This window comes from Epinephelus moara, chromosome 10 (genome assembly GCF_006386435.1).
Source record: "Epinephelus moara isolate mb chromosome 10, YSFRI_EMoa_1.0, whole genome shotgun sequence".
Taxonomy (NCBI): Eukaryota; Metazoa; Chordata; class Actinopteri; order Perciformes; family Serranidae; genus Epinephelus; species Epinephelus moara.
The window spans coordinates 35,279,109-35,295,388 of NC_065515.1; the positions used below are offsets into that span (position 1 = coordinate 35,279,109).

Here is a 16,280-nt window from a genome sequence, read left to right on the forward strand (position 1 = left end):
TTTATATTTTTCATTCAAAAAATGTGTTTAAAAAACAGCAGGATTTTATTTTTCACTTTTATATTTCTATCTTCATTCAAACAATGTGAAAAAGCAGGATTTTATATATATTTGTTTCATTCAAAAATTGTGTAAAAAGAGTTAACTGCTGTGGTGGTATGTTTTAATAAGGTTACCAATAAGTAAAAGATATTTAATAGTTGTCTATTTTTTTCATTACTGTACAGAAAAAAACGAACCGTGACTTGTGTACCGAGGTACGTACCGAACCGAGATTTTTGTGTACCGTTACACCCCTAGATAAAACCTACAAGCTTCTCTTCCTATGACTTTTCCTAAAAATGTGTCTTGTATGTTTTCTGAAGCCTTTAAGTTACAAAAATGAAACACACTACACTTCTGAGCATTTATACCTCCGACCGCTGCTGAAAATTATACATTTTGATACATAAAGGTAGGCTATATACATATTGCAAAAAAATATTTATTTGAAAACGAAACCATTCATACTGTCAATAAAAAACCATTTTGTTAATAATAAAAACCGAATGTAATCCCAACAGTGACCGTGCCAGCCAGCGGGACTGCGGGCGCTTGGAGGGGCGCTGTAATCCTGGCGGTCCTAGTGTAAAGCACCACGGACAGCGCCAATGCATCTATCACTGTAGTTCAGAGGCTATGATGCCAGAGTCAGAGCATGTGAGCGGAGTTGGAGCTGGAGCTGCCTCAACCATAGGTTATTAGTAGGAAGAAAAACGGCTGCTGAAAAAACTGTCACTGTCAACTGCCTCCAAGCGCCGCAACAATCTGCCAGACCATCATATGTAACTTCATTGTTTATGCTGCCCGTGTGCTCAGAAGCACACAATGAATGCATTTTTGAGTAATTTCCGAGAAGTTATGATAAAATAAAAAAAAATATTACAGACTATAGAATAGGACTGACATCCTCTCCAGTGTCTCATGTCAATTAATTAACACTATTTGTCGGCTTTGTATAATGCCTTTTTTTTTTTTTTTTTTTTGGCTGCTGCACTGTCTCTCCAGTTGAAAGTGGTGATTTGCGGGGCGCTGGTGGCTTAGTGGTAGAGCAGGCGCCCCATGTACAAGGCTGTTGCCACAGCGGCGGGGGTTCAACTCCAGCCTGTGGTCCTTTGCTGCATGTTACTCCCTCTCTCTCTCCCCCCTTCACGCTTGTTTTATACATTAAAGGCTAAAAAGCCCCCAAAAAAATATCTTTAGAAAGTGGTGATTTGCTAAATACATTCTACAATAATAAATTAGTTTAACTTTTGGTCTATAATATTGTTGACTATATTACGCATTTTAATTAAAAAAAACTTAAGAATAAAAGAAATGAACACTGAAATAATTAGTGGAAACTTTTTTTTTTATTGATATTCCTCCTCTCTGACATACTAACACGCACGCACGCACACACGCACACACACGGCTGGCGCGGTCACTGTTGAGATTACATTCGTTTTTTATTATTAACAAAATGTTTTTTTATTGACCGTATGAATGGTTTTGTTTTCAAATAAATATTTGGAAATGAAAATGTATGCTTTTGTGTACTTTTACAGAGTTTTGCAATATGTATACCTGTATGTCTCAATATGTAGGCTATAATTTTCAGCTGCTGCCGCGGTCGGAGGTATAAATGTTCAGATGTATTGTCTCTGTGTGTTTTTACATCTATTGTTGTGTCTCTGTGTGTTTTTACATCTATTGTTGCTTTTAATTTGCAGCTATACTTTCAATGAAGCTGACGTGTCATGACAGTCACTGTTTATGGATATGTACCGTATACAGCCCTACTTAACCCTACAAAAAATTTGAACTATCCCTTTAAGCTTTTACATGTGTGGACAAAACCTACTGAGGTTTGTTAGTGGGTTTATCAGTTGCCAGAGTAACCCTGATTCTCAATAAAATAGGTGAAACTATGAAACAAATTCACATAACCAAGTAAATAAATGAACATTTAAATTAAGTATCAAACATTTGCTTGAAAGGTAGACATAAAAACTTTGTTTTTTATTTAACTGAGCACAAACAAGAAGAAAAAAATAAGCAGCCCATGGGCCTTAAAAAAACACACCTTCACCTTTATGTTTCATGTAATATTGGCAGAAGATGAAGAAAGCAACACTGACCTGAGCAGAGCTGCACACAGATTTAAATTTACAGATAACAGCACATTAGATTTGAATTAGATGAGATGTATTTCTTATATCATTCATTGGTTAATTAAAATTGCTAAAAGGCATTACTTAATACCTAAATTAAAATTATCAGCAAAGGGAAAGCTGACCAGCAACATATAGAAAAGCTAGACCCCTGGCATGTTTGATATTTAAAATACACATTGTAAGAAAGAGCTGAAAATTAGCCTCTCTCTAAAATTAATTAATTATGTAATTAACTGATCTAATTAATCTCTTTTTTAATCTCATCTCAAAATTGCCGAAAAAAGCCCTCAACTTGAGGTATTTTCATTTAAATTCATTACATTATTGTGGCAGATGATCAAAAGATTGATATATATTACAAAAAGTGGTTTTATAAAGTCATATTTATTGTTTTCAACAATAACACATTTGAACATAGATGCAGTACACCTAGCCATTACATTCTATTGTTTTTGAGATTAGTCCCAATATAGAGTGCTGCAACCTTCAGTCTCGACCACCAGGGGGGTGCTTGACTGTCATGTCATGTCAGCTTCATTAAAAGCATAGCTGCAAATTAATGCAACAGTAGATGTAAAAACACACAGAAACAATACATCTGTGATCAGTTCCCTAATTTTATTTTAACAATTTTCCAAATTCTTTTCTTCTTTTCCAATTTTTCATTTTATGAAAGTAATCAATGTAAGTGCACTTGTCCTTTTAAACTTGATAGAAAATAAAAGCTAACGAAATGAAAGACACCTGGTACATTCGTTACAGCTGTATCAGTTTATAGAACAGTTTTGAACAGTTAGAACAAGAGGCTGAACTGCAACGTGCAAATCACTCCTTCTCGTGGCTGCCTGCGCTTTCCCTGTCCTCGTGGCTGCAACTTGTCTGTCTGTCGTCTTCTCTTCTACAAACTACAACACCCGTAATTCATGTAGGAACTGCTGCAGCCAATGTGCAGCTGGTGGGGGCTGCATGACGACTCAACCACTATGATCAGTTTTTAATGTTTTATCAGGCAATAACTACTCCAGACTCTGCTCTAGTGTAATTTTCGGGGCAGGATTCGGGATTCGGGACAACTGCTTGGATTTTGGGACTGTCCCGAATTTTTCGGGATGTCTGGTCACCCTACAAGGCACGGAGGTTGCCGGGGAGGCCAGATACTTGCATGCTAGGGCAGACAGCTTTTCATAGGCTCCTGAGTGAGCAGACCACCACTGCAGGGGACAGTCATCAATGCTGATGCTGGGCTCTGCTCTGTAGCGCTGCAGCTCTCCCACAACTCAAGCACAAAGAAGCCCAATCTACGCCTACAGACGGATTTTATAAAAGGCAACTCTGTGGCATACAGAAACAGTAAAGTTAGAAGGCAACTCTGTGGCATACAGAAACAGTAAAGTTAGAGATTGAAAATGAGATTAATGCGATCAAAAAACATAGCGCGTTAAATATGGCTGTAATTAATTATTCGTAATTAACACGATAATTTTACATCCCTAAATTAAATTTAATAAATGAACACAATGACTACATTCACAAAATATTCAATTTTTTTCTTATTCCAAAAAAGACAATGATCCTACTAAGCTATTTACATGGTTGGTAAAATCAAATATTCCACTCATACTCCTGTTTACATGCAGCCATGCATACTCTGATTAATGTGTCGTTTATCACGTCAAAATATAAAAAAAAAAGTGTAACAGCTTGAGCTGCTTTTCATTTTGCTTCTTTGCATCAAAATGGGATTTTTATCCAAGGTTCCTGTCTGTGGCAGACATGTTGGTCTGTGATATTGCGATATTAAAAAGGTGTTGATAAGTCTTGTTAAAAAGTAATGTTTAAAAGTAGGTGTTTCTCCTCCTGCCCAGAAATGTGCAGGAGGAGAAACACCTACTTTCGTTAGGTTTATTTCTACACCAGCCTTGCAATCTGTTGGCATGCTGGTTTGTGTAAAATGTATCCATGACACCGCACAGAGCCGACCATAAACAGACAAGAGGCCATGCATTGCAAACTGCAGTTAAAACCCGTTGACACACATGTTCCATATGCGCTGTATACATGTCCAAAGAATGCTATTACTGAATCTGCCCATTGGCTCACCTGGTAGAGCAGGTCCTATCAATTAAAGGCAAAAAAGCCCTAAAAATATCTTCTTTTAAAAAAGAATGCAATAACAGGGTTCACACAGGGTGCTTGAAGTGCTTGAATTTTGAGGGGGGGGAAATAAAGCACTGGAATACCTTGAAAATGGCCAGTCTTAAACAAAGTGCTAAAAAGTCCCTGAAATTCACATAAACCACACAATGCTGTCTTTTATTTTGACCAAAGCTTTGTTCATCAAGTCTTTATAATTAACTTGCTTAGAATTAGAAAATGGTTTTTTTTTGTTTTGTTTTTGTTTGTTTTTTTAAGTTCTGATGCATTACTGTCTCGATTACATGGTACTCTCCCTTTTTTTTCTTCCTCGCCTTGATGATGTCTTGCCCTTCATCGTTGTGTGTTTTTAATTCACTCCACTGTTATAACCCCAGCAAACCAGAAGCCCCATGTTGGCATGGCAAAACTTAATATGACTTAACATAATAAGCTGGTATTTCACTGTGCGCTGCTTTAATAGCTCAGCCAAAAAGTGAAAATGAAACGTTCCGGGACTTAATACAGTTAAGCTGAAAAAGAGTGTGAAAAGTAACCCTTCCCTGGAAAAATAGATATTAGATATTAATCACATCATTTATTTATGTTTAATATTAATTTATATTTGAAAATGAATTATTTGCTGTGAGTGAAGTCCTTGGAAAAAGAAAAAATAGTGCTTGAGAAAGAAAGAGAAAGTCTGCGTATGTTATTTTATAATGTCCATATGAACCCTGTTTTAAAACTTGAATAATACAGGTATTTCCCAGATGTCTTAATTGGAAAATGTTACATTCAGAAAAAGGCCCAATTCGGAAGATCTAGACAGAACATGCTGTTAACATGACAAAATATTATAATGTTTGGAGTAATAGTGGATTATTAGTGCATATGTAAACGTAGTTCTTTCAGATTTTGGAAGCAGGATCACCCTTGTTTCAATAATGTTTACTTGAATTTCCACCTGCTCAGACCAACTCATTGGCAGAGGTGCTCACTCAGACTGTGTGGATACCTTTATAAATTGTTTAAATCTTTCCACAGTGTTTAGAAAAGCACTTTGGGGCTACTGTACCTTCCTTCTCGCATGGCATTTTCACTCTGCTTTCTTTTGCAGTCTGTCATTGACTGTTTAAACCGGTGATGCGCCCTCAGGTTTGATGTACAGCCCACAGAGCTGATAAAAGGCTACCCTGACAGTGTTGTGATCAGCCCCTCTTAATTCGCTCCAATAAAAAGCACATCTGGATAAACTTTAGTGTCGAGGGCACGAATACATCTACATGACACCGATAATATCACTGAAAGCGGGGACAATCTGTTGATGTGTGTTTGAGTGTGTGCACTGACTGAATCTGAAATGGAGACATGTTCATGCACACTTGCACAAAACAAGTGTTCATTAGCATGCAAGCTTAGTTATATCAGGTGTGTAATGAGGGTCAGACATGTTTGCATTGTGACTAGGACTGCCCTTGACCCAGCCTTCCCCTCCACTGCCCATTAATTTGCTGGATCATTCAGCTCTGTGTTTTTGAAGCCCTCAAGCACCACTTACTAACATGTAATCAAGACTGCCATTCACTGGTTACTGTTCATCTGCTGATACAAAGGGCAGGAGAAACAGTGCTGTAATGCTTCTAGAGACGTGTGTGTGTGTGTGCGTGCGTGCGTGCGTGCGTGCGTGCGCCCGCCAAGGTTTGGCTTTGAAGGCATAGAGGCCCTAGTAACAGTGTTTGTCTTTCTGCACTCGGTAATATAAATGAGGCTGGAGCATATAAACCAACCTTACCCTTCATACACATACTGCAAGCTAGAGGGCTCCAACCCAATCACCAGGCTGGCATTGTGCAATTCTGCAAACCCCAGATATGTTACATTTGTACGTTATTGTCTACCAGATACATTGAAACTTTGATTCTTTACATTTGAGCAGCGCTGTGGTTAATGTGTGGGTAGGTTTAGGCACAAAAATCACTTGATTATGGTTAGAAAAAGATCATGTTTGGACTTAAAATATCCAGTTTTAGTGGCACAATCCCCTACTGGAATTGTCTCAGTAAAGAACATCAGCTTTTCATGGCACTATTCTCAATGAAAAAATACTGTGACGCGTGCTGAAAAGCCCTGTTTCCACCTAACGCTTTTGGTACGGTACGTTTGGAAACAAAAGTAACCCTTTAAACATGGTACTTAGACCCTGGGTCCCTTTGGCGTTTCCACCACAGACAAATCCTAAATGTGGGCGGGGCTGTTTTTATTCACTGTTCCATTGAGCACTCGCTGTATTTCCTCATCATTAGTGACACAGAGGCTGTCTGCACCTCGTTATTGTCCATGGAATGAGGTTGCACATTGACATTTTCAGAAAAAAAAAGAACAGAACAGGCTGCAATGACAGTCTCTCTGGATGGGATATTTAAAAATAGCAGGTTAGTACTTTTAGTCCTTTTCAGGCAAGTGCGAGGGTTCAGTGCTGCCAGAGCCCACAGGAATGATGGTCTGCAACGCAGTGTAAAACTTGCCACGGTATGAGCAGTGGTTACATAAGCTTCAAAACCAGATGTGTTCTGTACACCAATGTGTACAGAACTGAACTGAAATGTACCGGATTGCTTGGTGGAAACAGTGCTTTAAAAAACATGTTTGGGGGTTAAAATGCTGCTGGAAACACAGCAATGACTCGCTAAATCACAACTAGTTTTGTTGTTTGTTGGTCTCTAACTATGGTCTCCAGCTTGGCAGGTGTCTTGCTTGGGTATCACGCCATCCACCATCCCCTCCACCTCCTGATGATTATCAGCTGATGTACTATATCACTTTAGAAATGTTTCTGTAATATGTATAAAACATACAAATGTAGCATATTCTTGCAGAAATGTACAATGCCAACATTTTCTTCTTGTGACTGAGCTGATGGCCCACATCACAACTTATCGTGTTGTGTTGGCTTTTAAAAGATCACATTTCAAGGGAGTTAGGACGCTGTTATCAAAGTGAGTTTAATGGTGAACACCTAGTAAACATACAGTACGTTCGCACATGCACGCATGTTTTCTTGTATTTATATAGTAATACCTTGTCCTCCTGGTAACCACGTAGGTGGCGTTCAAGGATATATTATAGGATATAATATATATATATAGATATTTTAGTTTATTGCAATGTGCTCTATGTTTTTTAGTTTTTCCGCTCAGTTATAACATACTCACCATAGTAATTGCTGAGCTCTTCAGTGGCGTTACCACAATAAAGTCTAATGGGACAATAACACGAGCAGTCAGACAACCAGGAGCTAAAAGCAAAAGTAAGTACACAGGAAATATTAATGCAGGTTTGCTGTTTAGTAAGAGCCCCTCAGTAGACACAAGAGAGAAAAAATATATGGATAAGCAAAAATTATTTGGGTGATAAAAAAAAGAACAGAACTTTTGTGATGTTTTGCAAAACTTTGTGTTTTCCAAAGATATATTTTGAGTCTCCATGCAGACCTCCTGCAGCAGAGTAACGTGCAAAGGGCTGGGTGAATAGACATGCTGATGACATAGAGATGCTGCATTTGGGTGACACAGTCATATTGGAGAGATCAAGACTCGCCTGTAACCAAATGCAAGTAATCAGAAGAGCTGCAGTTTTTGTGGATAAAAAGAACTATAACATTTGTATTTATCAACCAATTGCAATGAATATTTATGGGCTAATGATCTGCATGTAATAGGGGAAAAAATTTATCTCGATATTTAGGCTATTATCACTGCTGGACGCTCAAAAGACTGTTTGTTCGGCTTAAATACAACTGAATTTCTTAACATCAATATTACGTGGTATAAAATTAATTAATTGTCAAAAAATTGTAAAAACTCACATTTGTCAAGCATGGATTTGGTGTATTTTCCTTGGTTAATACTTGCAGAGATGTATATATTATAATATGTTATATTATACATAATTCATGTGGAAGTAGACAACTTTTAAATTTGTTAGCATCACTCTGCTAATCAACTCCTTGATCATCATAGAACATAGTAACTTAATCCACTGCTCATTTAAGAAAGACCACCACAAGAAAATGTGTTCTTTGTTTAGATTATATGGACAATGGACCATTTGTGCCTTGCTGCGAGTAACTAGTCATAGCTAGCGTAGCTAGCGAACGTTAGAGAGCCTTTCTTTTCTCAGGATTGTACCTGGATATAGACGGGAACCAGTCTAAGCGCACATTAACAAAACATGTTTTCTTGTGGTTGTCTTTCTAAAATGAGCATAGTGAAAGTTACTATATTGTCTTATGATCATGGAGTTAATGATAAGCAGACAGCTTTGGCTAGCTAGTTGAAAAGTTGTCTTACATCACTTCTGTTAAATTATATCGGGATAGCTCTACATGTAATTAACCAAGAAAAATAAGCCAAATCCATGCTTGACAAACACAAGTTTTTACAATTCCCCATGAAAATGGATTATTTCACCCCACATAAGTAATTCAGTTCATGTAAGTCAAACACACACTCCTCTTTTGAGCTTTTGACCGCAATTAGAGCCTTAAAATCAAGATTCAACTTAAGTGGAGACCGAACTTTTTTTCCCTACTGCATGGGGATCATAAACCCTTGAATATAAACACAACTCACTGCAGTTGGTTGAGAACTATAAACATTACAGTTCTTTTTATCCAGAACCGCAGCTTCTCTGTTTACTTGCATTTGTTTACTGGCAATTCTTGCTTTCTCCAGTATGGCAGCGCTGTTAACGTACAATCCAGCGGCTATGTTTCCATATCTATAGCTTGGTGAAGGTGAATATAGTCAGAATCAACTTGTTGTCAGGTTGTGGTGATTATTAAAAATTCTCTCAGCCAGTTACATCACTGGTCTCTGACTCTGAAACAGCCGTGCCACTGTTAAACGTGATAAAGGCTCTTAAATAAAGCTTTAGTATGATTCAGTTCCAGGTTTAAGGACCCATCCCAGGGACACTATTATGAAGGAGACGTTCATTTACCAGGGTTCATCTTTACCAGCTTTCTTTTTTAGCAAAAGTAGCGTCTCATGATTTATCCTTGGAGCATGTTGCACTGCAAACACTGTTGTGTAATGTGGGATTTATACCTCTGCATCAAATCAATGTTGTACCTGTGGCGTAGGCTCTGTGTAGATGTGTACCCTATGCCGTAGCCTGACATGCACCTACCCAGAAATGTAACTATACGCTGTGGCAATGCTTACCTTGTGTTTATTTTTGTTAGCTGAAAATCATTTCCCTCAATGGAAACAAAGCTTTTATTTACTTTTATTTCACAGATAAGGAACAATAAATTTTGAAGACAATAAAGCCTCCAAAAAACAGCAATTTAAGTTCTGTGTGTAATTTATCCAGGTTTCATATGAGTAGAGGAAATATCCACTAGCCCCTATGCTAATTTATGCAATGTAAAATGCTATAGGCTTATGCTAATAAAGTTAGCGTGTTGTACTGTATTTGTAGGGATAATATTTTCTGTACAAGACTGTTGTTTTGTTGGTGAACCTTCTGTGTTGTAATGGAGCTGAATTTTGTAACATTACCTTTGTTTAATGTTGCTGTTGTTCCTGGCTTCATACTCTGCTAGCCGCTAGGCTAATTTCTACAATGTAGAAATCACTCTGTGCCATAGGCTTGTGCTAATAACGTCAACATGTTGCATTTGTAGGGAAATGTGTCCAGCAAAAGACAGGTGCTTTGTCTGTGATTCTTATGAGTTACAGTGGAGCCGATTTGTGTACTTCTCTTTAAAATTATCGCCATGAAGCCATGTTTCACATTTCAGGTGTTTTTTTAGTCAATCAGACTTTACAGGACTTGATAAAAACCCCACTGCCTACTAGTGTTTTGGAGATGTAACTGCAGAGCAATACAGACACACCACTGCACAAGTATAAATGCTGACAGCGATGTAGGCAATGTGCATAGGCTATGCGTAGGGCCGATGCACAACTATGATGTATCATGTACGAGGTGAGATACATTGAAATTATTACTGTTATACTCTATCTGACTGTAGGTGCACATTTGTGGTCATGTGTGTTTATTTAGTGACATTCTGAATCATTCTTCCTGAGGTAGGCCAAAGCTTTTCATTTGCAGAGCTCATTATCATGTTTAACGGTGGCACAGCTGTTTCAGCGCCATGAGACCAGTGATGTAAATGACTGTGAGAGTATTAAATAATCACCACACCCGCTGATCCAGACTATATTCACCTTCACCAAGCCCTTTGTTGCACTGCTGCAGGAGGTGAGCATGGAGACTCATGGAAACTTTTAGTTATCTGTTTTATTTCTCCCCCATGTCCCCTTAAACTACCTTTTTGTTAGTTTTCATGTGGAACTAAGTAAGTAAATTAGGTCATTGCAGGAAGCTGGAAAAATGTTTACAGTGGAGAGTTTGGGATAATAATTGTATCTTTCACCTTTTTTTTTCCACCCCCAAAAAAGTATGACAAACCTGGAGTTTTGATCTTCTGACTGCTCATGTTTCTTGTCATGTTGGACGTTGTTGTAGTGATGTCATAGTGTTAATGTGAAGAGTGATCATTTAACAACACAACTGGGTATTAACATCTTATCTCAGGTTTTTCTTTCCTCTCCCTCACATCCATTGTTCTTATTTGTTCTTCTGTTTTATTCACAGGCACATCATTCTCCCTCCATGGTCAATCTGCCTTCCATGTTTGAGAGGAAGTACCACACATTCAGTCGTTCGACCACCCACCTTTTCTGATTGGGAGCACCAGCAGGAGTCATACCATCTTTACCTTGACTGCTGCTAACAGCAAGTCCTAACTGGACAGGCGTATGTGTATAAAGTTAAAGCTACCTGTAAATTATGGCAAACTACCATTTGTCTATACTGGAGCTCCTCATAGACTTTTCAAACCTACAGGAAGTGGCATTTAGCCACATTTGGAAAAATGCACTGAAAAATTCACAATCGTCCAGCTTCTGTTAGAGTGCTTCACAGCTGAAATTTGGGCCCAGAACGGTTAAACAATAAACCAGTTGTTCGTCAATCTGATGCCTAACGTGATGCATTCAGCTAATACTGCCCACATCTGACAAGGCAGTATGGTGTGTCTTTCCAAATGCACAATGCTTGAACTAAGACTGTTTTACTAAGAGCTAATTGGATCGGTACTGCACCATGCTAGGGGCTACAGCTGTGTGGTGGCCGTTGGAATGTAAGTTTGCCTTACCCTTAAAAAGATGAAGGATGCTCTGCTTTTTGTCTGCAGTTGTTAATGGATTATCTTGATTTATTTGTTAATATACTTGCCTGTTTAGCTTCCTGGTTGGTTACCATTGTTGGAAGTGTTAACACTAAATAAAAATCACATCTTTTCTCTGTTTTAAATAGGGACTTTGAGTTGTCCCCAGGTGTCCCTGGATGCTATTTTTATTTCCTTGTGCTTTGGTAAAGTAAAATAACATTTAATTCTGAGATGTTTAGGTATTTCTATATAACAAATGCAGATTGTTAAACTTTTTGTGTTTCTGACATACTAAAGATACAGGGTTGACTTCTCTTGCCCTTTACTTTGAGACTTTTTTTTTTAATTAACCTACTCAGTAAGAGACCTTTATATTAACTGACATTAAATGTTTTATTTTAGTGGGGTAGACTTAATTTCACCTGATATAATAATATGGTAATTATCCCATCCTCAACATTTAAAGCTATGATAGCTTCCAGCTTTTATAAAGCTTCTATTTGGCATCCTTTAGAGATTTGGTTGAGGAGAACAAAAAGCATTCCTGCTCTTGTTCCCTGTACGGCCATCCATGTTTTAAAAGATCTTTTTAAAGTGTGTCTGTGCGTATCTGTGTGTGTTTAAGAAGGAAGGCTGCGTCAGTGTACATATTTATTCTTGAAGAATCCTTTTTTTTCTGTTTCTTTTTCCTGTTGCTATTTATGTTGTTTTCTGTGTTTATGTCTGTTTTTTCTGTAATGCTGTTTTCAGTGAGCTCCAATGGTCTCCTGTTGTTTCATCTCTGTATTAAATGCACTTAAACATGTACCTTAAGATTTTTTTTTTTTTTTTTTTAACTCCGGTGTATTTGTCTTTTATCACCAGAACATTCTTAAAACAATTCAGTTTATTTGTAGGGGATGCTGAGTAAATATACCAAGTCATTTGTGTCAAAATAAACAATTTTATTTCCTTTTTATGTGCTGGAGTACTGTGTGTATGTGTGTGTGCACACTTAAAACACACCAACAGGTTCATTCTGTTGAAAATGTTAATTCCGATCCTGTAAAAGCTGATTTTAATTCTGCCGAAACCATCCCTATTTGCAAGACTAGATATCATTGATAATTAACCAATTACGCTGCTTCAGTGGGGCTTGAAATAGTCTTGGAGCTTCCACTTGAGTTTGGGATCTTTGAAGGCCTGTTTGTGATTTGCATACTACTTTGAAGCAAGCTCATGATTGCTCCTCAGTACTTGTCTGTACTTCTTGCTCATTTGATGTTGGAGTTGGTTCAGAAGTTTCTGGATCCCCCTACACTAAAAGTGCACTTTCCCAGTTTCCCTTGGAAACTGCTGCTGTTTCAAATTCACTTTTGAACCAGCAAAGTCAGTCCACAAATACTGAGAAATGGGCCAAACTGAGGAACCAGAAGCTTTTTTTGTTAGATTTTGACAGTGATAAGATGAAAAAAAAAGTATTGAAGTGCCTGTTAAACCTTGTTACAATATCTACATTTACATGTACAAAATACTACGGGTTTTTTTGCCCTAATGGTTCATGTTACTGTTTACTGGCACATGGTAAATATACTCTGTTCTTTAAACACTGGATTGTGTTGTAATTGTGCTAACTGGCCAACTAGTGTCAAGACGGTCTTCCAGTTTTCCATTATTTAAATGACGACAGATTTACGTGGTCTGCTGTAGGGTATGTCCTCTCATGCAGGCGTAGAACATACAGTTCAGTTTGGTGTGTTCATGTGCAACTTTGCTTGTTATCTTTAAAACATAAGCACTACACTCGCATTTTAATTCACATCAGTTGTGGTAATGGGAATCATACCCTCTAATAATTAGTGACTTTGCACAAATAAATATCGCAGGCAGATCAAGCGGGTGACAAAGCAGCATTCAGAGTAAGTTATTAATAACTTACAGAAACACTGCATTAAATAGTCCATCTTCACCTTCACCCCGCTTTCTCTGTCTCTCTCTAAACACAGACACACAACGTGGAGAGTGCCGTGACGTTCGTCCCTGTCCTCAGTCCTGACAGTTGTGCTATTATAATGCATACAGTTCGTGGGTCGGGTTGTTGTGTATTTTTAGCATCCCATGCATCTTGTTTGTTTTATTTATTTATTTTTTATCAACCCTTGATGCTGCTAAATATGACAGCTGGTTTGGTGTTCTCTTTCTGTAGAAGTCCCTGCACTGCGAAACAGGGTTTTGTTTTGTTTTTTTGCATTCTTGACTTTATTCTCTCAATTTCATCTTCTTCAGTTTCTGTGTGTACACCAGAGGCGTTTCTAGAATTTAAGGACATATGGGGCATAGCCTGGTCCAAGGATCCTCTCCCAATAATTATTTTCTTTGAACAGGCTCTATTTTGATGTTTCTTACATGCACTCTGGCGTCTTATTTACAAATTGTGATTTTAAAAATTTGAGTGATTGGAAGTAATTAGTATTGAGTAGAAACAGAATACTTTGCTGCTATCACTAAAATCTAGAGAATTTTGAGGTAGGCTACTTGTACTTGAGTATTTCCATTTTATGCTTCTTTATACTTCTACTCCTCTACATCTCAGAGGGAAACATTTTACGTTTTACTCCATTACATTTATTAGTCTGCTTTACTTACTTTGAAGACTCAGATTAAAAATACAAAATATAATCAACTAATGAATGATGATGTATAATTCCTAGATGATTATTAATGTAGAATATTAAAGAAAGCCTTTAACAAGTGTTTACTTGTGTGCTCTCTCTCTTGCAGGTGTGGAAATGATCACACAAAATGTGCTGCTTGAATGACACTGAGGACCCAGAACTTGTGTTTTTGATCAATGATATATTAATTTTGGGGGCTTCAATGCATGACGAGAATGACAGATTATTAGATAAGGGGGTATTTGTTTGTATTATTAGGCCTAATCTTATTTTTGAAATATACATATAGACTATATATTTAGATCTGGCACTATTGATAAAACATTTGGGAATGAAGCCTCAGACACCCAGGCCTAACATCGCCACTGGTGTGCACAAGGCCCTGCAGTCTCATGCCCTTTTATGACAATTTGCGGAGCAAATGCTTAATAGGGTCAACTTGCATGCACAATTAACTTATGAGAACGCAGGTGTGAACAGTTGTAGGGTTTAAAAACACGCCATGAATCAGACAGACTTTTTTAGGATCTTTCTTAAGAACACATATAAGAAAAAATCTTAAGAAGGTATAAGTGAATAAGGTCCAATGAGCTTGAAGACATTACAGTGCTGAGTGGAGAACAGCAGATGATTTACAACTACGAACAGTCATCACTTAGGACCTTACCAATGTGTTGTCAGAAGTTATGCTGTCAAAATTAGAAAATTGAAAGGTTAAATCCCTGGGGAGCTGTGTTTGCATTGTGAAACTGAGGGCACAGGTTACAAAACCATTCATACTGATTTACACATTGAGTTATTTTTCCTACCATGTGAGCCCTGAGGAGCCTTGTAAGGATCTAATAAAGGAGGCTACAAAGTTGTTTTCTGAACTTTGACACAACTAAAAGGAGTCAAAAGAAGTACAAGTTGTAATTAGAAAAGTGCTACACTTCCGTACAGTGAGTTCAGCCACCTCCTGCACAGCCAGACCTTCGCTGTGTGTCCTCTTGCCTTTAACTTAACAATAATCACATTAGTTAACCCGAAGTCAGCTGACTTCTTCACACTGTGTCAAGGTGTGTTTTGAATGGCAAGCCTTTAAATTGAACCACATTAGTATTTATGACACAGCAGAGGGCCGGGAAGAAAGTGCTCTTGTTTTGTCCTCTTCACATGCACCTCTTCAAAGCATTAGAAGATAATCTGTGTCTCCTGGATAAAGCGCAGGACGTGCCAGGCTGCCAGCTAGCGACTGGGGTAGAGTGCCATGCAGGCCCGAGGCAAGGCGAGACTGGGGAATAGCCACAATGAAAAGGCACCTCTTCACGGAGGACACTCACTCTTTTCATATTTGCCTTTGCCTTCACTTCAAAGTGCCTCTGACTGGCTGTTTAGGGGTGAAACGAAAAGGGAGACGGGCTAAAAGCAGGAGGTAGGGGGGCTGGAGCTGAAGTGGTAGGGGTCTGCTGACTTCAAGGTAGCATCATGAAGGGCACAGTCCCAGACTAAGGTACAGACTACAATTAATACACAGGCCAGTCTCTCTAAATACTGTAATTGAGATAGATGTCTTAGACAAATACTCTGCTCTGTGCATGAATATGAAAGAAATATATTTCCCCTCTATAAACAGATTACACAGAGGAGACAAGACTAGAAAGAGAGAGTAGTTTGACATTGAAATCCCTCAGTGGAAAGTGAGGGTGTGGAGATTGGACCTATCTAATGTAAAGGAGTCCTCTACTGTGAGAGAAGTTTTCCTTTTCAGTCAAAGTTTCTCTTATTTAACCATGACCCAAAACTTAGCCTAACTTTAAGCAAATCTTGGAGGTTACCATACAGTAGGATTAAGAGTTTTTGGATTATGGAAACTCCCCTGGTAAACTTGAAAGCAGAGGCGTGTTCCCCCAGAGGCCGAGGAAAGCCATACTGTCAGAATTATTGAGGCCACTGTGATAATTTTAAAGACACTGGGTCTCATTCATGAAAAGTGAGTAAATGTGTGTGTAGATTTGCACATAAAAGCCTACTCTACTAAAAACCTACTCCGGATTCATGAACACCGCGGGA

At 38.2% G+C, this 16,280-nt stretch overlaps 1 protein-coding gene across 4 annotated transcripts in view; it reads left to right on the plus strand.

Moving 5' to 3' along the window:
* Nucleotides 1–12,534, plus strand: part of ect2 (epithelial cell transforming 2) — a 101,494-nt gene extending 88,960 nt beyond the window's left edge. For 2 of the 4 annotated variants that reach the window (XM_050055014.1, XM_050055015.1), the window contains one exon: nt 10,998–11,095. Coding sequence is in view for 2 of the 4 variants with exons in the window: in XM_050055016.1 (XP_049910973.1) it covers nt 10,998–11,087 (90 nt within the window). In the remaining 2 variants the exon portion in view is untranslated. Of the gene's footprint in view, nt 1–10,997 lie in introns of all 4 variants that reach the window. The other 2 variants (XM_050055016.1, XM_050055017.1) reach the window with 2 other exon arrangements.
* Nucleotides 12,535–16,280: the final 3,746 nt, after the last annotated feature.